The sequence below is a fragment of the Talpa europaea genome (genome assembly GCF_964194135.1).
Source record: "Talpa europaea genome assembly, chromosome: 13".
NCBI classification, from domain to species: domain Eukaryota; kingdom Metazoa; phylum Chordata; class Mammalia; order Eulipotyphla; family Talpidae; genus Talpa; species Talpa europaea.
The window spans coordinates 81,918,816-81,945,671 of NC_140080.1; the positions used below are offsets into that span (position 1 = coordinate 81,918,816).

General features: G+C 45.4%; 1 protein-coding gene across 1 annotated transcript in view; it reads right to left on the reverse strand.

Moving 5' to 3' along the window:
* The window catches only part of MYO5B (myosin VB), a gene marked incomplete at both ends in the record, with an annotated part of 268,648 nt that overhangs the window by 118,640 nt on the left and 123,152 nt on the right, over nt 1-26,856 (reverse strand). Inside the window, 2 exons of the mRNA XM_084252600.1 lie at nt 21,709-21,853; nt 23,151-23,322. Of these exons, the coding sequence (XP_084108726.1) occupies nt 21,709-21,853; nt 23,151-23,322 (317 nt within the window). The remainder of the gene's footprint in view (nt 1-21,708; nt 21,854-23,150; nt 23,323-26,856) is intronic.

Below are 26,856 nucleotides of genomic sequence, written 5' to 3' on the forward strand. Positions count from 1 at the left end.
TATGTTGTACATTTCCTTCCTTCCCTTTTCCTTGTAAATAAACCTTTTGTTAACCTTTAAAAAATAAAATAAAATATATATTGCCAGAAAAAAATTAATTTAAAAAAAAAAAAAGAAAATACAGCCAATGGCTTTTTTGTCAGTTAGTAATTCACCTGCCATTTCAAGTCATGTGCTTCTGTAGCTCATTCTAAAGTCTACCCCCTTTATACTGCACAGTCTGTCCCCCAAGCTGCCAGTAAGATACACGGTCTTTTATAGATATTGCTTCATCCATTCATCTTTTAAATTTGCAGCATCCCTGAAGTTCAATTTCACCATCTCCTCTCCTCCAGACTGCAGCTCTGGTAAGTATAACTGCCACCTTCTAACAAGAATTGATCTCCTCGACCCAGATCTCTCCTGAGGTCAACATACATATGCAAACTGACCCCCGGACAACTACATGTGAAGGCTGAACAGGCGCCCCAAAGCCCACATGTCCAACATGGATTTCTCCAGCTCGCCACGCTGCCTTCTGGAGTGGAAGGATTGGTGCCCCACATGGCAAAGTGAGGGGGACCTGGGAAAGGCCCTCAAGTCCTTTCTCTCCCACAGCCCTCAGGCAAAGGTGACTGTACTGCCTGGATTCTTCTTTCAATCCACTTCTAAGTCCTGTCCCTCTTCCTTCCTCTCCTGGATCCACCACAAGGTACCTAGTCTTCCTGGGCCAATTTTATTCCCTACCCAATCCACTCCCCTCACTGCTGCTGCAGAGCTACTTCTGACACATTCATGTGCTAGGCTCTGCCCAGCACCCTCATTGGGGACACTGGCCTAAGGACGCAGTTATCACCTTTAATAGTCCAGGTCCTATGTGCTCTGTTCCCAGACTGTGCCAGGCAGAGGACAGGCTGTGCAAAGCTGTGCAAAGGAGGGGACAAACAAGAAGGGGGTGGGCGTGGGGGACAAGCACAGGGAAGAGGAACTGCAGGGCACTCAGACCCCAACAGGCAAGTCATGGTCTCTGAACACAGAGCACGGAGAACCGTTATTGCTCACCAGCCCTGGTGGGGCATCAGCAATGCCCACAGAGCTTTGGAAACTACCCCTGCTGGATTCCACCCACCAACTGGGTCACAATCTCTGTGGGCAGGGCCTGGATTTTTGTTATTTACTTTCTATAAGCAATTTTTTTAAAGATTTACTTTAGAGGATTCACCAGACAGCGGTGAGCAGAACAGGCAGAATGACTGAAACACACTGCTGAGGGGAGCAGCGGGAGAGACAGGAGAGGTCTGCTGCGCCATGCGGGTCACTCCCTGGCAGGGGATTGCTTCACAGTGCTGATCTCAACCCCTTTGAGCCTTCAGGGAGGCCCTATAAGCGATTCTTATGTTCAGCTACAAAATTAGTTCTGCGAGGTTAAGAACACTCAACAACTTAATTAAATATGTCACCACATAAATATGTTCAGGAACTGCAGCAATTCAAATACCATGTAACTTATTCACGGTCACTATTAGCCTAGTACAATGTAACACTGAATTTAAAGCAGAGTTAGCTTTAAGGGGTTAAACGAGTCAAATTTGTGAATTTATTAACTGCCTTCCTGGCTGCAGATAATAGCAGTCTTTACAATTTCGTTCCAAGCTCTAGCTAAAGGCTTATGATAAGTTACAAAGAAATCAAAGCAGAGTTTCCTCATCAGCTGCATTCACATTGTCGGGTCCCATACAATCTAGAGGCACAGATTGGCTGGCTGCGGATGGCAGAAAGCAAAAAGACACAAACGCACTGAGAAGAATAGGCTGCTGCTTTTTAGGCCGAGTTGGGCCTAAAAATAAGTAGCTTTCACACCACCTTGTATTTCGGGGGCTCTTAAGCTGGGACCCCCAAATTCCCAACAGACCCATGGATAGAATTCAGGGGCCCCATGAATGTAGGTAGAATAAAAATCAGATATTTAGTTTTCCTAAGTCCTAACATTTACTTGAGTTAAGAATATAAGCAAAAAACAAAGCAAATTAGAACCAGTGACTGACACCAAAACAACATTAAGCTACTTCAGACACCATTACACATTTTCCATTGTTGGTATAAAAATGGTTATTAGATCTACCACTAATATATCAGTAAACATCTCTTATATTTACTATGTCATAAATTCTTATTTAGATTAATTTTTCAATATGAACAGTTGCCCTTGTAATAGTAATTAGATACATTTAAATGTTAAGAAACCCTGATCCTCTTTTCAAAAAATTTTTTGCTTTGTGAGATTGCAAAACCATGCGTCTTCACACTGTGCATTAAAGACAATGCCTTTGAATGAGATGGCTTACATTCCATCATCACCATTCACTGCACTGGTGGTACAGGGCGGGGAGACTGCAGTGCCCCCCTAGGATATGGGGCATAGTTCTCCATACCAGGAAACATTCTAGATTAAGCTCTAAAGTTGGTATATACACTTTCAGGCCTTGACACTGAAGCCTTTGGAAGGCTTAATTGGCACCTGAGTGTCCTACTCATCCAATATCATCTCTAGGAATGGGCAGATTTTCAGATGTAATTTCCACCAAGTCCCTAGGTGACTCTGCTGCTGCGGTCTAGGGACCCTCAGAATTACTGGACTAGATGATTTCTCCATTCCTTTGCTCGTTTGAAAGTTCATGATTCTCTTCCGTGACTGTGAAATCCCGGGCCTAAAGCTGAGTCTTCCCTGCTTATTTTGGGGCATCTACTCTAGAGAGTAAGAAATTAACCCAAGATTGGCAGTGTTGATGGACTCACCTCGTCCCCTACTCCACCTGCCACAGGCTACCATGTGCCTCCATTCAAACTCTCTTAGTGGGTTAAACTTTCTCCCTACCCTCTGACCCTAAAAATAAGCAACCCCCTAAAAATAAGCAATCCCAGCTTCTTGGCCCAGAAACTGTCTTGAACCCTCTGAGTAGGAGAGATTTAGCACTGGGTAGGTGTGAAGAAGGAGAACAGGAGCTCAGCACTGACTGCTAGGGCATGCCATGGACAACAGAGTCAGGGCACCTGCAGGCATTCAATAAATATTTCATGAATGAATAGATACTGTAGGACAGTTTGACTCTGGAAAGGTGCTAGTAATTGCAGTCATTTGTGTCTGCTAGTTAATATTTATGCCAAAATTATCAAGTGGCACAATGATTGTGAATAAAATTAAGCATGTCAGATTAATTCTGCTGTAGGCTTTATTCGATTACAAAAATAAATGTTCAACCTTCTCCGTGTTTTGCCTACACAGCTTAAAAACTTGGAATACTACTGCCGGGCACAAATCCAAGACTTAAAACATGGGGCAGTTAAGTGCCTTGGGAACCTCATTTAGCACCCAACTCTATTAGGTAAACTGAAGAGTCCCAGAGGCAGACAGAAGGAGCCATCGGACAGGCACGAATCTGACTACAGTGCCAGGGAGCCTAAGCAGCCACGAAGTAGAGCTGTAGAGCCTCTGTGGAAAGGATGTGCTAAGGAAAGCAGGGGAGCTTGGGGCAAAGCAAGTATTTGCAAGTCAAGTCCTCAGTCCCTCCATGGGAATAACAGCCAGTGAGGGAGCGGGAACTAAGGTTTGGGGAGACCTTAGATGGAGGCTTGATGTGAGATGGAGCATCGGTGCCTTCCTTGAGGGCAAAGGTCAGCTAAGAGCCAGTGGTATCATTCTGAAGCTGTCAGGAAAGACTTCTGGGGTCAATATCCTACCTGAAAAAACCTTGCTGGAAGTAGAGGTGCTGCCTTTTGTTTTCCCTAGGGAGGAAACAGACTGCAAGAGGAAGGTGGATGTGTTGAGACCACACTGCATTGGAGAGCCCCGGGTGGGCATCCAGACCTTCATCCTTCCACCAAGCAAAGGCCTTGCACCCCATCATGCATTCAGACACTGAGAGGCTGCTTGGCCCAACAATCTGAACAGCCCTATGGAGTTCAAGCAAAGACACCACCGACCTCATGGCTTAGCAGATAATTCACACAGTGGCTGGGCTTCAGAGCAAATACACAGGGTTGTTTCTCAATAGCACTTGTATTTGTGGGTCTCTAGGGTACCGTGTCCCAACGTGTGGATTTTGGAATATGAAGGAATTATTCCCACTGGTCTCTAAGCACATCCCAGTGCTCAAAAGGAAGACTTGCTTTAATGGGTTGGAAAAGACCCAATCATGGAAAGCAAATCCGTCATTCATTAGGCTGTCAGGAAAGCTTGCTGAGTCTCAGAAAAACATCTTACAAAACTAACACTATGGGGTACGACCGTTCTCTCTCAGTGCACAGGCACCTCCAATACACTCTTAGCTTGGACCGTATGGCAAATCGCAGCCTCAGGCCTGAATGTGCCAAGGCTGCATCATAGTACTCTCCAGGCTTCTGAGGTCGGCCAGTGCATCTCCCTGCCTGCGTCCACCTGGAGATTTCTAAGATAGCAAATGAGAACATTTCAATATATGAAAACACTATTAGTTAGGCTGAGCCCTGAACTGCCACAGTAGCAGGCTCAGGGCACAAAGAGACTCCCTCCTAGAGAAGAACCTGGGATTCTTCAATCACCAGGGCTAGGCTGGGCTGTGCAGAACCAAGATCTTCATTCTAACAGTATCTAGTGAGGACTCAACTCCTTGCCCCTCCTGAAGCATTTTTGTTTTTTTAATAACCCACAGGAGTGGTCCTTGGCAATGAAACAGGAGACCTAGGCAAGATGGATATCAAAAATGCCCAGTACTATCAATTCTATCCTGCGTGTGATCAGATCTAAAATTTCTGTTTACTCTTCAGCTAACAATGAGAGGCAGGTCAGGTAGCACCCTCCCCCACGTCACAGTACCATCACCAGCACAGAGCCTCAGCCATGGGTCCAAGGCAGGGTTTCCACTGCAGAGTCTCCTTCCTCCAATGCCAAGCCCAGCATAAGGTGTGGCACGGAGGACTTCTCACAGCGTATAGCCCCAGGTGACCTTGGGCATGGGAGCTGGATCACCATGGACAAGGACCCAAAATGTCAAGTTCGCCCCAGTCACACACCTACAAGCCTCTCGGCACCAAGGAGGAGAAAGGACAATGTAACAGGGGACGCTTGGTCCCTCAGGAGGCATGCGGCCATTCTTTCCTGCACACTGGGGTCAATTTTTGAGTTTTTGAAGTATATGAAAATTGCTCCCTGTGGGGCTGATGCTCAAGAAAGGATGCTTTGCATAACTAAAGCAAAGGGCAGATTTGTGTCAATATGCACCTGAAACCAGTGATAGTCTGAGACTTCAGAGCAGGGCGAGACCCGAGAGAGCAGAGACCCTAGAGAAAAAGCCCTAAAGGGTCTTGTTAATGTCAAAAGTCCTAAGGTTGACCCTGACCCTGAGTTAGGAGTTTGCAGAGACAGAAGTTCCGAGACAAGAATTAGCTGGGTGGTGGGATCATAGGGTAGGGACTGTAGGAGTTGAACCGAAGGCTTAGAGAAGTTTTTTGAGGATATGTTCTGAAATTGAACAATTTTAGGGCACAAACAATCATGTAACTGCCTTCTGGGTAAAAAGAACCCTCCTGTCAAAGCAATTTTTTTTTTTTTATCAACAATCCAACAATGGCTCTCTCTCTGTAAGTAAGGGACAGTTGGAACGTAGATAAACGACTTCCTTGGGAAAATTTGGTTTCTAAACTTGTGAGAACTGGGTAATGTGATGAAAGCAATCTTTTAATATTCCAAGGACCCAGATTTTGCTTAATATTTTCATCTTTAAAAAAAATCCTGGAATTTCCTTTAATAATCTTAAATGCTAAAGTCTGGCTATTTTCAGTCACAGCTCTGCAACATCCTTCATCAGTAGCAAAATCCTCAATGGTTAAGATTTTTTCATTGTGATTTTTGGTGTCACTTATCAAAAACCATAGAAGTTCTAAATTTTAAGAAACATGCTATTGGAGCAGCAGGTGTGCCCTGTGAGGAAGTCCAGCCCCCGGGGCCACCACCAACCCTCTCTGGGGTTACATGAACTGAACTCACACCGTGTGACCGCATCTGCCTGAGCCCTCCTGACATCGCTCACGGGGCTCCCTCTACCCAGGTCACTGAAAAGAGCAAAAGCCTCCCAGGAGGGCAGCTCATTTTCCTGCTGGGCATTCTCTGGTCCCAGCGCTGTGACTGTGAGTCAGGCTGACCAGGAATCTATCAAGATCCTTGCGGACACCATGGTCACATCCAGTCCTGGTCTTCTGGAAGTACCACAAGCTCCAATATGGGGAAATTTACCTTATCAACCTGCTCAGCAACCACCACTGGGGGATGCATTTGGCTGAGACACCTCCTGGTTTCGTGACTGGAGGGTGTGGGGGGCTCGGGGGGTGGGGGTGGGGCGGGCGGGAAGGCCAACCAAGGTGGGAGGTGTCAGGCCTGAGAACCCAGGAAAGCAGGTCAGAGGGCTCTGCACCCTTGAGCTGCAATGGACCCTCTCCCCAAGGCCCCACAGCTGCTTCTTTAATCCCATCTCTTTTGCTTCATCCCCTGCTGTGCCTTTCTCAACTCCATCAGGATCTAGTTCTATGTGAACTCAAGACCTAAAGGTTTTCTTGGAAAATTCCCATCTTACATGTAGCGTAGCACAAATGTAAAAGACCAGCTTATGATTTGGAGAAACCCTGTCTTGTAAGCAGTAAGGCAGGTTCATATACATGGTCCTGAATTCTTCTCCAGGATCCTTTACAACAATGCATTCATCACACGTCTCCACCTTATTTTATCAAGTCTGGCTCAATGGACACCCACTAAGAAAGGCAGTTTGTGTTCATATTCTCTAAAGCAATATCTCTAAATTTGCTGCTCTCTGACCTCTTATTTTAGGGGGAGGGGATGGGTAGATGGTAACAGCTTTGAGATCTAATTCACATACTGCACAATTTATTTAAACTGTACAATTTAATAGTTCTTGGTATGTTCAGAGTTTTGCAACCATCACCTAGATCAGTTTTAGAGCTCAGAAAGAAGCCCCCTGCCATTAGCACATTTTATCCATTCATCCCGCGAACCTACTTCCTGTCTCTACAGAGCTCCCCATTTCAGTCTTAACTACCAACGGAATCACTATCGCTCTTTGGTTTCCTTCATTCACTTAATGTAATACTCCTGAGTTTCATGCACATTGTATCCTGTCTTGGGAGTTCATTTCTTTTTTCATGGCCTACTTTTTACATAATATTCCACTGTAGGGATACACCAAACTTGATCCATTTTTCAGTCGATGGACATTTGTTTTGTTCCCACTTTCTGATGATTATGAATAAAACTGCTTTAAATACACAAGTACAGGATTTGTGGGACATATGTTTTCACTTTTTTGGGTTGTAACAATAGTAGCTTTGTGAATTTTCTTGAGGGATAAGCACTGAACCTCCCTTTTACCTGGAGGCTCTGAGAACGTTATGTCAAAACTGAGGTGTAGCCTACTATTCAGGAACACTCCCTACCAGCCTGCCCCCCAAGAAGCTCTGCTTAACTCTATGGTGTTTTATCTGACAAATATGACTGTCCTCTTTTTACTTTAAATGGGTATCCAATGAAATATTTCAAAACCCGTGACTCCTACAGGCAGGCTGGCCTGACTTTCCCAACTGCAGCTAACATTCGATTTTAACTGCCCACAGCAATTTTGGAAAATAAACATCCCTTCACAGATATCTGACTTGGAGATTTCAACAGGACGCATTAGGAGATTCCTCTGTTTCTATTTGTCATGCTTGGCGTCAAATGTGAGCTCAGGTGCGCGGTTGCAGGAGTGCTCTTCCTCACTCTCACGCATGTCCTTTCACTTAGTGATGCACATGCTCCTTGCAGCCTGCCTGCATTCTGCACCAGAGAACGCTGCCTTTGCGTGGAGTGTATTTTCTGCATATTCTCTGCTCCTTTTCAAAGGAGTTGAATGAAAACTTATGTCCACACAAAAACCTGCACATAGATTTTTATAGCAGCTTTATTCATAATTGCCAATAATGAGAAGCAACCAAGGCATCCTTCAGCAAGTGAGGGGGTAAACTGATACTTCCAGACAATGGAATAGTATTCATTTCTAAAAAGAGTTAACAATCCTTGAAAAGACGTGGAGGAATCTTAAACACACATAACTGAATGAAAGAGATCAGTCTGAAGAGGTTCCATCCTGTGTGATTCCAACTATAGGACATTGTGCAAAAGGCAAAGGCAGGGAGACAGCAAGAGCAGAGGTTGCCCGGGGCTGGGCCCTGGGGGTGAGACAACTAGGCAGAACACAGAGAACTCCGAGGGCAGTGAGAATATGCTGTGATTCCAAAATGCCTGGAGCTTGTCACTACACATTTGTCCAAACCCACAGCATGTACACAACCAAGCAGGACACTAATGAAAAGGATGGTTTGGGGTAATTATGATGTGTTAATGTAGACTGATCCATTAGAACAGATCACCACTCTGGCTGGGCACGTGGATCACGAGGGAGCCCTGCATGCATGGGGCCTGGGGATATGTGGGATTGCACTGTAGCTTCCTTTCAATTTTGCTGTGAACATAAAACTGCCTTTAAAAATTAAGTCCTAATTTCAAATTATGATGATTGATATATGCAATGACAAATAGAAGGAAACTCCAAGCATCCAGTGGCCCAGTGGCAACACACAACCAACTGGAGTGAGTATATCTTGACCCCCAATCACCTAACTGAAGATTGGCATTACGCATAAACTCCATGGAGCTAGAGAGAATATGAATAGCTGACACACCCACACTAATGTCCTCAATAATCTCTTTGCAAACACAAGGTTAGGGCCACAGCGATTCTTAGCTGGAAGGATGACTAATCAGCAAGGTGGTCGGTGCTAGGTACAAGGCATTGTCTACACAGACATCCTGTAATTCTAAGTACTTTTGGTACCTGCTCTTTTAAAGAAAATTAATTCCCTTTTTAACCAACAAGGGTATATTTTTTAAAGTAGGTCATCGATCATGAGCTAATTTATTCTCCAGTTCTGGGAATACAAAGAGTGAATTAATTTCCATCATCTTTTGGCTGTAGGTGCCCATCCTCTGGCTTCCAACATCATTGATCTCTGGAGCCAGGCAGGCTCAGAAAACATTTGCTGTGAAGTCTGTCCACTGTGGTTCTAAAGGACAGAACACAGGGTTTCTCGGGCCACACTGCATTACCTGCAGGCTTCCTGCAACATTGCTCTGCACCAAAGCATTCTCTCACTTCCCACAGATGTCTGTGCTGCTCAGGTGGCTTCAGGGAAGGAGTTCAACTCTGCCTCACACAGAGGACACCCAGGAGTGCTTGGCAAACACCGACACCTGAGCCCTAATTGATTTGGCTCCCACTCTGGGGGTGAGGACTGGGCTTGGGGAGCTTGAAACCTTCCAGGTGATTCTATGTGGCCACAGCTGAAAATCCCTGCAGAAGAGGTGAGGCACCTACTAAAACTGGAGGATCCTCCAATCCTCCACCTTCTAAGAGGGCTTTCCAATATTCTGACTTCTTCCCTTGAGCAAAACCCACTCTTGGATCCTTAATTCAAACTGAGATGTCAGAAGCAACCAAGCAGAGTTTAAAAACTTGATGACAGTTAAAACTTGTGGCAGATTCTTTTGAGAACATGGGTTCTGAATCCAAAAATAGTAAATAGTAGATTTCCCAAATATTGGCCCAAAGATTTGGTCCTTTCTGAATCACTTTTGGAACTTGAAAAAAAAAAAAAAAACAGACGATTTGGTACTCCCCTTGAATGCTGATTCACTTCACTCTCCTGGGGGAGGGAGGGGCCACCATCTAGTAGAACCTCTCCTTACTCCAGCATTGGCAACACCAGGCCTCGTTATGGACTGGACTCAATTCTACGCCATGGAAAGCCCTTTCCAAAGTTGCTCTTTCGTTTTTAAAGCCTACAGTGTGTTGCACATGCCCATGTCCCAGTGTCACCGAAGAGCTATGAACAAAGCAGTGCTCTTCAACTCAGTCTAGAAAGATGATACGGATACACCCTTCGACAGGGGTGGGCTGCACAGGGCCAGTCACCTGCTCTCACTTCATTGCAAATGTAGCCCAGGAGCAAGAGCCACGGGGCAGGTGGGGGGGGGGCGGCGGGGCTGGAGGGCTGTCTGGGCAGCAAACTATTCTCAAGACTGTTGCATCTGTGGCTTTAGACACTGACCTGGATACAACTTGTCAGCTCTTTTGAACTTGCACCTCATCAATAAGGAAAACTGCCCCCCAACATATATTTTTACAAATAAATTTCTGTGCAATTCTACCAATGTACCACGCACACTATAAAAGATGTGGTATTTTAAATATTAAAGGTCATGGGAACAAATTTAACATTTCCCCCCCCCCCACACTCCAACCACCTTCAAAACCTGGTGTTCCCAGCAGTCTCAGCCCACCACTGTCTCCAACTGCTTTACCACCCAGCCGAATTCCCTTGTGGCCACCTATGTAAAGCTGTTCTCTGGCTTCTACCACTCGTCCTGTTAGTGGGGTGTGGAACTCTCTTGCCAGCAGCTATAAAATAGCCAAATAATTCTTTGGTTCCTGCAGTGTAGCATACTACTTGCTCTTTGAGGGTACACACAAGTGCACTGCCAAACAGACAGGGGTGCCCACAGTTCAACACTATTCCACCCAGGGCTGCTCAGCCAGTAACAGTGCAGTTTCACTCCAAGTGCCGAACTGAAGCTGCTAGTTTCTAGATGTAACAGCATAAAGGTTTGAACATAGTGCAGCTGTTTCCTCTAGACAGCTTCCTATAAACTTTTCTGTAGTTCTAATTTCAAACGAAGCTACAAAAAAGTCCAATCACACGTGCCAGGCACATGGAGTTGCCATCCTTATCCTTATACTAGGTACAAGGCCCTGAAATGACACTTTGATCACTAAGGCCGACCTGCAAATGGAACCCCACTCAGCTTTGAGTTCTGTTCCCCACACTTCTCTCTTTCGGACACTAAGAAATGCTAATGACAGATACCACACATTATTATCGTTGGTGTCCCCTCCACCACCATCGCGGTGCCAGGCACTCACTGAACACTGACTGTGCCAGACGTCATTCTAAGCACATTTCACCTATCAACACATTTAAAGCAATAATTTTACAAGTTAAACACTGTATCTATCCCCATTTGAGAGAAGCAGGAACGCCGCAAAGTGAGGTTAACTTATGTAGCTCGCCCAAGGACACAGGGGGTGTATGGTGGGAATCTAGACCTCCTGCACTGGGCGCCCCAGCAGCCTCGTCCTCGACACGTGGCTGCCTCACTTCCTCCCTTCCCACTGAACTCAGGCACGTGAGCACACTAGGTTTAGGCCACTGTCTCCTGGGATGAAAGTGTAAAAACACACCGTTATAGAAGAAAGAGTGGGTAACGTGGCGTGAAAGGCATTACTACAATGTAAAATAGAAATGCCATTTCATCCTGCAAGGCTTCACATTTTATTAGTTTTTTTTTTTTTCCACTGAAAATTATTTCAGGCACCTGGAAAAAATAAATCTTATTCACATGTCACCACCACTATCAATTTCAGAAGACACCCATGTGGGCTGACGAGTTAGACATCAGAAAGCATGTGGGTGGTGATCACAGACACAACTGTCCCCTGGGCACTGCCCAGCACGGACTCTCCAACCCACTGTCTCTTCCAATAACCTCAAGTGACCACAGTTATCCTCTGGTTTCATTGGGGGGGGATGGAGGTGCCGTAACAAGTAACACTTGGGGAGGGAAGCAGCAAGACTGGGAGGCTTACTGGGGTCTGGGCTGGTGCAACTCCACAGTCACAAGATTCCAAAATCCAACCCAATGTGCACAGATGCTAACAAGACAAACATACAGATAGGACCTGACTAAACTCTTGGTCCTATCAGATCACTTTCTTGGTACCTAGAGAAAGAACTGCTCCCAGCATGTTGGAGCACTTAGCGGTTCCTAATGGCAGGAACAGAAGCAACAGATTTGCTGAATTTCCATGTGCAAAAGTTGAGGAGACATAATAGATTAGACGCAAAAATCAGAATTCAAAAATATACTCACTGACACAAAGGGACAAAAGGTGAGATTTAATCCAGATCACAGAATCCAGCTCACCACATGAATAGTCTATTGTGCAAGGGCTGAATGAGGGCAACATCTCATGAGAGACCTTTGAGTCCATGGTGATGGAAAGTAGACCCGTGGTTACTTGGAGGTGGAGGTGGGGGGACTTCAAAGGAACAAAAGGAAACATTCATTTGGGAGTTCAGGAGATGCTGTCTGGATTCTGGTCATGGTTTCATGGGTGTCAGACATACGTGAGAATGTGTCAGATGGTATGTGCAGTTTGATGTCTAACTGTACTAACTGTGTGAGATTTACTGCTGGTCAATTAAATCTCATCAAAGTTGTAATAAAACAGTTCTTACACACATATGGACAGAGGGTAGGAACTTCGTGGCTTACGAAGTTACTCAAAGTCAATATTATGAGATGCCAGTCAAAAGTCAATGCAACTGAAGGCTCCTCTTACAAATTCTAGACATGCTCACCAACAGTGGCCGCCGGTATCAGAGAGAAAGAGAATGTGAGCAAGGGTGGCCACATGGGGAGGGTGTGAGCACCAGGCTCAGAAGGGATGACGGGCAGGGGGTGGGGATAGAAGGACTAATGGTAGTTGGGCCATGTGGGAGTCCTCGAGCAGCACCCAAAGGACCAGCCACCGGGATATGGTCTCTAGCACCCTCACAATGCAACCAACTTCTACCCGACGAGCATGGGCTCTGGTGGATAGCGACCAGTGATTATTGAGAAATTGAAGTATCCTTCAGTCTGATTTTTGTTCTGGAAGTTACATTCATAAAGCATGTTGTGTTCACTGTAGATAAACAATTATCAACATCACCTATGGCCTCAGCAGGGTCATACTGTCAGACAAAGGACATGGTCCAGAGCTGTTCATTCCTAGATTCAGCATTTTAGGAAAGAATATAGTATTATATACTTCCTACCAATACCTTTTAATGTGGGGGTGTCATCTTTAGCCACATTCCCTGTACACTTAACTTTCCCCTACTGAGAAATCTAAGTGATGTAACTAGAGTTTTTAAACATTGGTGAAAACATAAAGAGCGGTGTGATATAAGAGATTAACAAGGATCGAGATGATACTGCAGACCCTAGTGCTGTGCCATCATCTGGGGAGGTAGGGGGTGTGCGCTGGCATGGCTGGGCAGGGGAGAGGAGAGAGCAGACAGGGGAGAATAGGTGCGGGTAAAGCGCACAGTAAAGACAGCATACTGGGAGAATCTGGGCAACCACCCATGGCATGTTCTAGAATCATAGATAATGCCAAGAAGAAATTAAGAGTCATTCCTCTGCTCAGACATCTTGAGTATCCCTTATACCTTCTCCTAAAGCAATCTCATCTTGACTAGAAATTATCATGAACTGGAAGAAAACAAAACGCAATCCAAAAGTCAGGGTTGAGTGGTGTCATGGTTTCAGATTTCACTATGAAATACAGCCAGTGACTGCTCCCTAATTACTGATCCCCTTGGGATTGCACTCAACAAGAGCAGAGGGAGCGGTCTGTCAGCACCATGTTTACACAGCACTCATGGACTTTCAAAGTTTCCTCATGACTCCTCACTGGGTGCAGGTCCCTCCCTCAGACACCGAGGCAGGATGGGTGCTCACCGTGAAGGGTGAGGACACCACTAGGCACAGAGGTCAAAAGGCTTGTCCACAGTCACACAGTAAATGGGTGAGACAACACCAGGGCCGGACCCCAGACATGCCACACAGCAAGACACTGAGACACAGCCTGCTCTGTCCTCACCAGCATGATTTCCTCACTGAAAACATGAGGCTCCTTCAGAAAGCACTTCAAGTTCCAACTTTGCCCACACAGTTCAACAACCCAGAACTACAAACCACCTTACATTAAAATTAAGAAGTGGACATTATCCTAGTTAAAACTTGATCTCAAAGCAAAGTGTGGATTTAGGTCACCTCTGCATAAATCTTTTTTTTTTTTTTTGCATAATTCTTTTTGAAAGTTATTTCTGCAAAGATTCAAGTTCCACAGGGTCTGCAATCTAAAAGATCCTAAGAAGTTCCAAATCCCTTCTCAGAAAGTGATCTTTCTTTTTTAAAAAACTCCAAAGATGAAAAAAGGCAGAGTTAGAGGCCTCCCTGGTGGCCCAAGAGGTAAAGAAGCAGCCTATGAAGCTATCTGCAGCCCATGCAGCATGAGTTCGATCCCCAGCCAGCCAAGGAGCAACCCACATGGCACAGCAGACCTCTCCTGACTTGCCCGCTGTTCCCCTCAGCAGTGTACTTCAGACAGTCTGCCTGTTCTGCTCTCCATTCTGCCTCTGGTGAATACTCTCACCCCCCGCACCTCTGGCCTATACCCCAGTTCTTGTATGTATAAATAAATCAATCTTTAAAAAAAAAAAAAAGGCAGAGTTCTTATTTCCTCTCCCTTCTGTAATGTATTTCCACAAGCAGGGGCTTCTCCTGAATTGGCGGGGGAAACACAAAGTAAGAATGTTCCCGTTTGGGGAGTCACTGGCAACAGAGGACAGCTTCTCACATCCATGCACACCTGCCTCCTGTTCACCAGCTCCAAAGACTTCCAGTTTTCAGTGGGGGTAGGCACCTTATCCACTCAGGACACTCTTGTCCACACTGCTCCTCTGGAAGACCTTTGAAGTCTCCACCACCTCCTCACACCTGTGGGACCCAAACTGCACAAGAAACACTGGCTAGAGCTCCAACCAGGGTTTGTCGGGTAGAGAGCAGAGACTTTCACATTCCTCCCCAGAGCCAGGAGTGCTCCTCATAGGCCGGTGTCTGTATCAGTGTCCGCCCATTAGCCCTGTGCCACCCCTGAGACACGTGGGGCCCAGGCCAACAGCAAGCCCGTCTTTCACTATTCATCACAGCCTGGCCATGCAGCACAACCAGATGGAGCACATGTGCTCAACTACCTTGGCTGCCTGAGCAAAGACATTTGCTTTGCAGCGTCCCCCTCTCGGAAAATACAAAGAATACAAAGAGTTTAAAGGAGGAATCAGACCTGGTGTGCCTACTACGATGGCCCCCTCTACCTGCAAGGCTACAAAAAGCACCAACACTCACTGCTACCATGGCACCTCAGCACTTAGGAAGCATGAAGGGAAAAGGTCCATCCTTTGCCTGCCTGGTGGCCCAAATACCAGAGTCTGCCGTTCTAGGAAGAACCCCAGGGTCAGCCAATAGGCACCACTGAGAAAGGGAGCAGGGGCCTTGGGGTGAACAGATGGGTCTGAATTCTAGCCTCACCCATTCACCACCTTTGTGACCTTGGAGAAGTGTTCCACCTGAAGTCTCTGTGCCCATCTGCTTGGTGGGGACAACTAATCTCGCTCCGGGGTTGTAAGAACTGAATGCATGGGTGGACTGACTCTTTCTACTCTTCCTTGAACACCAGTCATATGCCCAGGGGTGAAGTGCTGAAATATACGCCATGCCACAAGTCTCACACCAGAGAACTACCTTTCATTCATAATGTACGGGATGTTTACAAGAGACAAGTTACTGTCGCAAGAATCTGAGCTTCTCGAGAGAAGATGTTCTCATCCTTGGAAATAGTGTAGGAATATGGAGAGGAACAAGGTTATGAAATAGGACCCACTGGAGAAAAACTGTTCTCTGAACATTCCTGGTATCATTATCTCCTTATTTAACAAGCACTAAAGCGTCTCCACAGCTCTGGGCCAGCATTTCCCAAAGAGTGCTGCGCAGAACATTAGTCCTCAGAGATAATCCTTGAAAACAGCTTTATGTCTAAGTATGATTTGCAAACCCAGCCTAATGCATCCTTATCTTGGAGGCTCAGAATGCATGTCCATGTCACTACTCCAAGAAGCCCTGCCTAAAAGGAAGATGTTTCACTAGATTAACGCAGGGCTCCCCAAACTCATTTTGACCACCTTTGTATACTTTGTTAGTAGAATATACTTTTCTCCTGAAGTTCACCCCAGCTATCACAGGCCCCTACAATCTGGCCTGACCCTGCCTCTACACTTCACACCTCCCTAAGACCCTCTCACCATGTGGGCTAAACTTCCCAAGGTACTGTTTCCTGGCCGTGCCATTTGCTCATCATAGCTTCTCTCAAATACGATTCACAGGGCACATAACTGACCCATTTGAAACACACAAGTCAGGGGCTTTTAGTACATTCACACCACAATTATTTTTAGGGCATTTTCATCTCTCCCATCACCCCCATCAACCATACCCATCAGCAAGCACCCCCCATTTCTTTTTTTTTTAAGATTTATTTATTTATTTATACAAGCACTGGGTACAGTCAGAAGCGCGGGAGGGTGAGAGGATTCACCAGAGCCAGAGCGGGGAACAGAACAGGCAGACTGACGAAATACACTGCTGAGGGGAGCAGCAGGCGGCAGGAGAGGTCTGTGCGCCATGTGGGACCCTCACCGGCGGCTGGGGAATCGAAGTGGTGCTGCAGAGGCTGCGGGCAGCTTTGCAGGCCAGCGCTCAACTGCTGTGCCACCAGGGGAGGACCTAGCACCCCCCATTTCACATTAACTCTCCAGCTCTAACCAAACACTAATCTACTTTATATAGAGGAGTAAAAATCTGCCATGCCAAAATATGTCTTTTTGGCCAAAGGTTGATTCCATGGAAGGGGCTCTGAAGGCTGGGTTGGAGGTTGCCTTTGAAAAACATTTACATGTAAATTTCTCCTTATTTCCTTATGTCTTAATTTTCAGTAGAGAAGGCAGAGCTTCAATTTGCATAGCTCTGCCTACTGTGCTTCTCTCGGTAAACTCCTGACCATCTTTTGTTGCCCAACTTCCCACAACTTCCCCTACCTTAGCTGTGTGCCATGTGGCAAATTAGTCATGCTTGGTTTCTCCCATACATACAGGAGCTATGCATGTTATTTTTTTTTTTTTAGAGGTATGTTTTATTTATTTATTTGTTTGTTTGTTTTGTTTATACATGCACTGGGTACAGTCAGAAGCGCAGGAGGGTGAGGGAATTCACCAGAGCCAGAGCATGGATCAGAACAGGCAGGACCGAAGTACACTGCTGAGGGGAGCAGCGGGCGGCAGGGGAGATCTGCGCACCATGCGGGACCCTCCTCCGGTGGCCGGGGAGCAGCCAGGGATCGAACCGGTGCTGCAGAGGCTACGGGCAGCTTCGCAACCCAGCGCTCAACCGCTGCGCCACTGGGGAGGCCCCCCAGGAGCTATGCATGTTATCACACTACTTTTTTACTTATTTTTTTATCACTCTTTCTGATGCTTGGTTATTTGCTGGCTCAGAAAACCCCAGAGGAGAAGAGGATGATTTCCTTTGCACCCCATCATCTGTATATACATTTGTATATTCTGGACAGTCCATCAGGATAAAATAACAGTGTGTGGTCTTTTGTGTCTGGTTTCTTTCACTAAGCAAGCTTCAATGTTCATCTGCATGGTAGCATGTATTGGTACTTTGTTCCTTTTCATGACCAATATTCCAATGCCATTTATCCACTCATTAGATGATAAATATTTAGGTTGCTTTCACCTTTTGTGCTATTGTGAATAATGCTGCTACAAACATCTGTGTACATGTTTTTGTATGAAGACGTTTTCATGTTTTTTTTCATACTGAAAAATATGTTGGGTCATTGGTAACCATTTGAAGAACTGCCAGATTATTTTACAAAGCAGTTACTAGGGTTTTAATTTCTCCACATCCTTGCCAACACTTATACCTTTGATTACAGATGTCCTAGTGGGGGTGAAGCGGTATATAACTGTGATGTTGCGATTGTGTCTTTAGATGCCCCACTTTGAGGTTATGATCACTATTCCACCCACTTATGTAGTCTTTTTCTCACTCTATGTATCCTGCCAATTCAAGATGATCCAGCTTTAAGTCCAGAGTTTCCTTGGACCATCTCTGGTCCAATTCAGAGGGATCCCATGCATGGCTTCCATCTATACTTCCTGCAATTACAGGCTTTGGGCCCACTTAAGTCTTCTCTCTCCTACCAGACTGTGAGCTGCTTAAGAAGTCCCACATTTCTGAGTGCTTAGTCAGCGAGAATAACTGATACTACCAAATAACCGATACTTCATGAGTATTTGCTGATACCATTTAATGTAGAATCTGAGGATGGTAAAAACGTAGGAGAGGGCCAGCAAAAATGTAGGAGAGGGCATTTTCAATCTCGAACCAGGATAGAGGAACAGAAGTAAAGAAAAGCAGAGGTCAACCCCACATCTCACAGAAGGCAGAACCCATAAATTGATGTTTCATATTATTTTAGCCTTCACTGTTCATCTGCTCTTAAATCTAACCTTCATGGATTTGATAGGGGCACGGAGAGTGAACCACTCCTTCTGCTGTGTCTCTCCTTCCTTTGCCCTGCACATCAGGACTCGGTGGGAGCTCTCAGGATGGGGCAAGAGTCTATATTTATCCCTTGCATTTTGAGAGTCCCATACCCACATAGGCATTAAGTGATGAAGAGGCCCCTGAGTGCTACATCAAGAAAAGAAACCTAGTCCCACTGAACCAGGAGAAAGAACTGCTGAGTTCAAGGCCAACTGAGTCATAGTCCCTGAAGACTGGAAGTCATTAACTTCAGTTTCCACACCCCCTATTTTGCCCAGCTGTTACAGAGGCTCAGCTTAAAGTACATAGCGCTGGACCATAGCTACTTGATCCAATAATTACTTCAAGTACTGATGAGTCAGGAAGAGCACGGCACCTAGTCAGCAAGTATTGTAAAATGGGCATGTTCTGGCATTCTAAGTTGACAGAGACGGCCCGTGCTAGGCCTTCGCTGCATCTGACCAGTGGGTCTTCTCTTCCATCGCACAGCAAAGACCCTGCCTGGGCTAAAGCAACTCTCAGATTCCTAACAGAAATTTTGAGCTGCTGACAACAGAACTTATTCAAAAATAGCTCTCCTGTGACCACACGTGCTGGTCTTAAATGTCCAATGCTTGTTCATGAACAAAAGTTGCACAAGAATTTCAGCAAAATTATTTGGCTATACCCTTGGACTCAGCAGGTAAAATAAGTATGAACCTTAAAACCTTAAAGAAAATCCTTAAGGAAGCAATTCCTGTTGCAAATTTAGCATCTAAACTCCTTGATCCTCAAATGCATTACCCTAGAGCAGGCTGCATCACCACCACCCCGGAGTTACCACATCCCCTTACTTCTAGTGAGATTGAATTAGATCCAAATAAGTGAAATAGCCCAAGTGTAGAAGAACCACGGGTCCAGCCTCAGGCAGGGAGGAGAGGAATGAGGACATCCAGTCAAGAGGATCCATGGCAAGGATAAAGCTGGAGGCTGGAAGAATCTTAGACCTAGAGGGGCCCCTCAACATGTCTTTGATACAGAACAACTTCTGCTACCTCTGCGTAAATCTGGCTAGAGAGGAGAGATGCAACAAACACCAATCAAGTATCAACATCATCTATGGAAGGACGGGGAGAGTTGCCAGAACTATGAACATGATAAAAGTTTATCCAAACCAAGTCACATCGAACTGCTGTTTCAGACCTAAAGCAACCATCAGACAGAAGGCAAAGCCAATGAAGCGATCAAACAAATGAAGACTCAGCTTACAGGAGTCTCCACAGGCACGGAAGCTCTCCAACACCGAGGCGTCCCTCCACTGAGCCCTGACTTGACCTTCCATAGTGAAGGCCCTGACTTGGCCTTCCACATGAGCAGGCTGGGTGCTCTGATACACACCCCTCATTTTTCTCACCACATGAGCAGCACGAACAGCACTTCCACTAAGGAGGTTTGCATCAACAGGCTGCCACACCATGTGAGGCCTGGCAAAGCCCTAGAGGCATGTTAATCAGCACGTGGTCTTTGCTATGGAGTGAGAGGTCAAAGGTTGCAACCATTTTAGCTCCATGGTCTCTCACCACATTTTGAGGAAATACAATAGTTGTGGATCATTCTATGTATTAAATTGTCCAATTCCCCCAGTCACCATTATTTTGAACACAGTCATTGAACATCTATAAGGTAGCAGACTTTATATATATATACTAATCTTCACAACCAGTAATAAAACATTATAAATCAATAAAGACGTTTATAAAACAGGGCCTCCCCAGTGGCGCAGCGGTTGAGTGCTGGGTTGCGAAGCTGCCCGCGGCCTCTGTGGCGCCGGTTCGATCCCCGGCTGCTCCCCGGCCACCAGAGGAGGGTCCCACATGGCGCGCAGACCTCTCCTGCCGCCCGCTGCTCCCCTCAGCAGTGTACTTCGGTCCTTCTGCCTGCTCTGCCTCCCGCTCTGGCTCTGGTGAATTCTCTCACCCTCCCGCGCTTCTGACTGTACCCAGTGCATGTATAAACAAACAAAACAAACAAATAAATAAATAAAAACATGCCTCTATAAAAAAAAAATTAAAAAAAAAAAAAGACGTTTATAAAATAGCCTTTCCATTTAGAAACTTTCATTGGGCTAGAAATTATACTCTGAAATTTACCGAAGCACAGACTACCTTGCCTGGGATTCTCTGCTCAGCCTAAGTAGGCCCCTCCCTCAAGGCCTGCCTTGCACTTGCTGTTGGCTCTCTAAGGCTTTCTCCAGAGGCCGGGGGCACTTGGTTCTTCAAACTATCTGTTCTACTCTCCTCTACCCTTCTATTCTACTTTATTCTATTCAAAATTACCTTTTCCTACATTATGCCTAATCAGTTCCAGGCCAATATTGCGGTGGTTAATATCATGCATCGACTCAGCTAGACCATGGTACCAAGACATCAAACACTAGTTTAGATACTGCTGTGAAGGTATTTTTCAGATGAGGTTAACATTTAAATCAGTAGACTTTCAGTAAAGCAAATTACCCTTAGAAATGTGGGTGACTTTGTAAGATCGGTGGAAGCTTCAAGAGAAAAAAACATTAACCTCCCCAAGGAAGAAAATTCTGTCTGCAGGCTGCCTGCAAGCTCAAACTGCACCACCAGCTCTTCCCTAGGCCTCCAGCCTGTCAGCCTGCCCTGCAGATTTTGGATTTGCCAAGCCTGTAAATGTGTATGAGCCAGTTCACCCCCTACCCCCACCCCCCCTCCCCACCCCCATACCATATTGGTTATTTTTCCCTAGAGAAGCCCAATATAACCACACAGCTCATTTTCTGATGAAACAAACTTGGACCTCTCTCCCAGAGCTAGAAAAAGAGCAAAACTAAGAGGACCTACTTAGGTGACCAAACAAGTCCACCTCCAGGCTAAAAACCTAAAACTACTATGCATGACTAGTAATTTGAAATTTCTATTTTTCTGCCCCCCACATGCTTGGCATCTCATGATGTTATCAAGAGTCTGGTTCCTCCTAAAGGGAGGCCTGAGTGAGATGTGTAAAATGGATTTATTACACAAGGAGGGGAGGAAAGAAAATCAAAGAAAGTTAAGGAGAAATAAAGTGCGAGACATTTTGTTGCTAAAACACGAACTAAGCCTAAGGGGCCACTCCTCTCCAAGGTTCAGGTTCACAAGAATAAGATGGAAACATGAGGAAACCTGCTGAGAACAAGAAGCTGGGCTGATTTCTGGGATTCCCTTCAACCCTAGAACCACCACTGCACCAAGGAGAAAGAGCAGGTAAAATTCCCCTTCCTGCCACCAGACAGCCCAGGAGCGCTTCTGAGCTGGGGTTGCTCTTACCTGGCCATCTGCTTGTAGGCTTCTTCTGCCACAGCAAAGATGTGGGGGTCCATATCCCCCATGTTTTGGCCGCTGTAGGCATAGATGACATCTTGTCCATAGATTGGCAACTGTTCGTAAGGATTAATGGCAACAAGCACGATACCTGTAAACAGACGGTGTGGTCAGGTTCTGATACACAACAGCCACCTGGCATCAGGCTTTGATGGGCCCTGTGAAAACAGCTTCACATAATCTACAAGTCATCACAGTTGTCTAAAACCTTAATTCAGGTAGCACTCAATTCAATTTTTGATATTGTCTTAAAACACCCCAGCCTCCTCCAGAGCAGAAAGGACTTTTGATTGCTTCCAATTCCATCTACCTCCGTCACTCAGTACTGCTGAAACTGGAGGAGCCGTGGTGTGTTTGGATAAATCCATACCGACACCAGGGCCTCTCGTAGGGAAGATGCCTTTAAAACGTGAAGCTGGTAGTCATTTATTCCTTTCTCCTAAAAGGGGAATTAATTTTTTAAAAATCTTCTTATTGAAAAAAGTATCCAATTGAAGGCTCTGATGATTTATTTTCTTGCAGGTAGAACTCCCCTAGCACGTGCTGTGAAGGCGGTTTTGGAAACTCTCTCAAGCACTGACATCAACAATATATCACAGCCCCTGACATGTGGCACAAAGACTCCCCTCACCTTGGGAGCAAACCAACCAATTCCAAACCCAAGTGGAATATCACAGCAAGAAGAACAGTGTTACTCTGAGACCTCGCTTGTGATCCCTGACATGTTCAGGGCTCTGAAGCACAGCGAGGGCAAACCCCACAAAGAAGCTTTGCCCTGACTCTTCAATCAGATCCCTCACTGGTTTGCCCTTCACACAGCAGTTAATAGGGTCCAATCTTCAACACACCACTTAACAAGTACCCTAGAAGAAAAACTCACGTAGGAAATTGAGAAAGTTCAAGAAAAATAAATGAGACAATTTCAGAGAAATATTTTTTGTTTAAAGGATCTGTCAAGACTCCTGCTCATGCATTTGATGAATATTCATCAAGCACCATATTTATGTATGGGCAAGTGGGAGAGGCAGGGAGGGGCAAGATGGCCCTTTCTTAGGGGCGGTGTGGGGTGAGCAGATGCCTGAGCTATGACACCAGGATGTATTTCCTGCTCTCCTGAGACTCCAGGACTGTGCCTAAGCCAGTAGAGCCTCCGATGGGGTCCACCTTTTCCCTGGTTGAGCTGTGATTAACACAATCATCCCAGAGGGATGTAGGGCAGCCTTATTAAACCACATTCACTGATTGCAAACCTTTCAAGTATCTCCGCTGAGAGGTACTTATAAATGAGAGTGAAATTAGGATCCTTAACTATTGGAGTTTTAACCCATAAAGTCTAAAGACGGAAAGCACTTTCAGACCTGCGCAGCCAGAACATGCCCCCCACTTACCACAGTAAGTGTAGATATGGTTCGACTCCAGGAAACGGACCTTTAAATTATGCAAAACAGCAGGCTCATGCAGATAGCTTAGGGCAGTGAGGTCATTTTCTCCCACCAAGATATCTGGATTCCGTAAGAAGGGCAGCTGGCTGCTTTGGACATCAATGGGGTATTCCCGAATCTAAAAAGATGTAAGTAACAGACACAATCAAGCAATTATGAAGCATTTAGCCCCGACGACATCCTGGTCCTATGTCTGGGCTCACTGTGCTAACATGGTTGTAAGTGATAAAAATAACCTAACAATAATCTGTTGCCATAAGAGAGCAGCCCAAAAGGAAAACTGGCTGATAGCACAAGCACAGTGAATCAAAGTGAAAAGGTGAATGACGTGAGGATGTACGATGCACAATTAGATTTTAAAAAGTGTATTGCTTCTCCATGGGCAGTGGGGGCGGGGAGGGGACCAAAAAAGTCTCTCATTCTAGTTGCAGCGCTAGTGCTGCTGTCTTTCCAGCCAGGAGTCTTTCTTTGGTTTGGCCTAATTAATATTGGTGGTTCTTCGTTCTTTCCCATCAATCAACACACCTTTTATTTGTATTATAATGGCAAACTTCCGTGACCTATCCTATGTAAGGACCCTCAAGATAGAGATGGATATTGCATATAGATACTACATAGAGTATAGTATAGTATATATACTACATATGTATATGCGTGTATATCTATATCTATATATCTAGCTAGGTATATACCTATGTATCTATATGTTTTCCCACAACCTAACTGAAAGGCACTCTAGGGCAATAATTTTAATTTGACCTCAAGTATAATAGGAGCTTGGGGGGGGGCGTGCACGCACATAAGAGAGATCAAAGAGTATGATCACACATCTACACTTCAAATTTCAAATGCAAAGTTATCATCCTTGTATTTTTAGCATGCAGACTACACAAGGATTCAAAATATCTATCAGCACGATACAGTTATAACTCTGACGCCACATATATATGTACATGTGGGTATGTAATTTATAAAAAGATGGTGTTTTTTAAACATTTAAACAGGAGGAATTTGGTGGCTACTTCTCATGTTTTAGCTGAGTGTTAGGTTTTTTAATGATCTTCTTAAGATTCATCTGAGAGCTCACAAAACAGTTTCTCCAAACACAGCTTCTATGTTTCAGAAGCCCTTGTGTGGGGACCAAGAATCTGAATTTAAGACAGAAACCTCCCCAATTAGTTCTGACATAGGTGGCCTCTGGATTGTATATGATTGTATATTCGTATCACTATATGATACGAATCTTATTGAGAATTCTATCAATGCAGTCTCAGTTTACTGAGTTAGCAGTTAGTTTCTAGGGACAAATTCCTCTCCTGTGCCCCTTTCAGAGGGACTTGAACTACCTGATCTCTGATACATGACTAAAGCTGACATCTAGTAGGGTAACAGTGCAGCAATGAGAGGGGAAGATGTAACAGCAAATCCAGAAACAAGTAGCAGCACATATGAAGACTTGTTTGTGATAAAGTTAAAATAGCAGGTAACAGTTAAAGGGAATTTTCAAATAATATTGGTAGGTAAACTCACCTCCTGTTAGGAGAAAATTAAGCCAGTGCGCTAGTCTCACTCCCTTTCAGCTTTCAAAGGGGAGGGAGAAGGCTGAGAACAGGGAGATGCGGAAAGAGCACAGTGGACTGGCGCGGGACCATGGGTGCTGAGTGGAGGGAAGGCTACAGTGACCACACCTGGGGCACGGGAAGGTGAAGCTCGAAGGGGACTTTAAAGCCACCACGCTCCACAATGCACACAGAGTAAAGCGGGAGAGCTGGATGTTCAATCATAGAACAGAATCAATCCTTGTACTCTCCAAAGAGTTTTAGGAGATCAAAAAGAAAACCACCCCCTCCCCAAACAGAAAATTGGGCACAGAATACAAGTCACAAAATAAAAGGTACAAAAGGACAACATAGGAAAAACCATTAAACTTGAGCATGAATCAAAGGGGTGCAATGAGAAGGCAATGAGCACTGGGTGCTCATCAGACAGGCAGGGGCCCAGGGAGGGCCGGGCCCCCGGGGACGGCTGTGGGCGCACAGGACACAGTCCCTGGGGTCAGGCGGACTGAGCCTTTTTCGGGGGCAGCTGGCAACACTTCATCAGAATTTTTCATGAGTCTGCTTTTCCTCCTTGGCCTCAGGAGACAATCTTATAAGTGAGCAAAGTTATTGACTCATTTAAGCCATAAGGAGACTGAAAACTGACGTGGACCTGTGCACACTGCCCAGGGAACCCCGCACCTCGTTCTGCTATTTTTAAAGAGACAGGTGACAGAAAGAAATGTACGACAGGGTCCCATTTACATAAATCCCTTATTAAGGTTTGTCTGGAATGACATCCCCAGAGTATCAATAGTTATCATGCAGTCGATTTTTTTGGTTCCTGTAGATGACTTTCTTTTTTTAGTATTAAATCCTGGTTCTCTTCTGTCTATGTAAAGCTATTCTTACTGATGTCAAACTTAATCCATACATGAGACCAGTAATAACTCTCAAGAAGTTGCCAAAAAAAAAAATTCCCAAAAGATGGGAAACGGGGGTGGGGGATGGAGAGTGTTGAGAGTTAATTTTTACTTTATAAAATTCTAGCTGATGTCTCCCTTCACATCCCTGAGCCCTCCCTGTCCTGTCCTTCTGAAGATACCCCAAGAAGCAGGGCTCCTCTGTTCTTCCCTTGTGGCTCTCCACCTTGGGGAGCAGCTCAGAGAACAGTCAACTCTAGATCGGCACAGCCCAGCACCTCATTTTTCAGATTAGGGAGTCTGGACCCTGACGTGGGGTCCCTTAAACCCCAAGCAGAAATGCTGGCATTCCATCTCATCTCATCTCACATGAATCTCCCCTCTCATACGCAATTTATGAAAACAGGGTTCACAAATAAGCTAGAGGTATCGGTTACAGTAAATTGATAAGGAGTGAAAACGGCCAGAGCAGCAGAAAAGGGGTAAGACTGCAAGCTCAGCATTCAAAGCTTTAGATTTCTTGATGTGCACACATACATCCAGTGGGAAGGAGGGGTGAGAACTTAACAGATTTCTTTCCTTTATCAGGAATTTGATTCTCACACTACTGCTAGTATCAAACATTTAGAGCTAACATGGTTTTATTTGAAATCTAAATGTTTATAATGTGATCAGAAAACCATGAACTTTCTGGCACAGAAGATTTCACTGCATTATAACTGGGCCTTTGGATATTAAGGAGAGGCTAAATGTTGATATCCATCACAAAATTAATACTCAGTCCCTCCCAGAGTTGTCCTCAGGCTCTCACCTCCCCCAGCAACATATATAGGGGTCTCCAATTTGTCCCCCCCACCTCCAGCCTACAGGACAAGGCTTGAGGATACAGAACAAGGCATAAGGTAGAGGGCGGGTCCATTTCTGCCCTGCCGAGTCCCACTTATCTGCAAGGGCAAGACCCCTGGGGGAGCACGGAGAGGTCTTTGCTCTGGAACGTGTTTAAGAAGTCAGCAAGAATCTCAGAGGTGGCTGCCCAGGGGTTCCAAAAAGAGTGCAGGGTTGAGGGGTGTAGGGAGAGGACATGGTGGGGTTGTGTCAGGTGTCTCGCCCACGGCTGCCATGTTCTAGCAGACTTCTAGAGACTCTTCATGCTGACCTTTTCATATTTTAAGCCCTTATTTGTAGATGGAT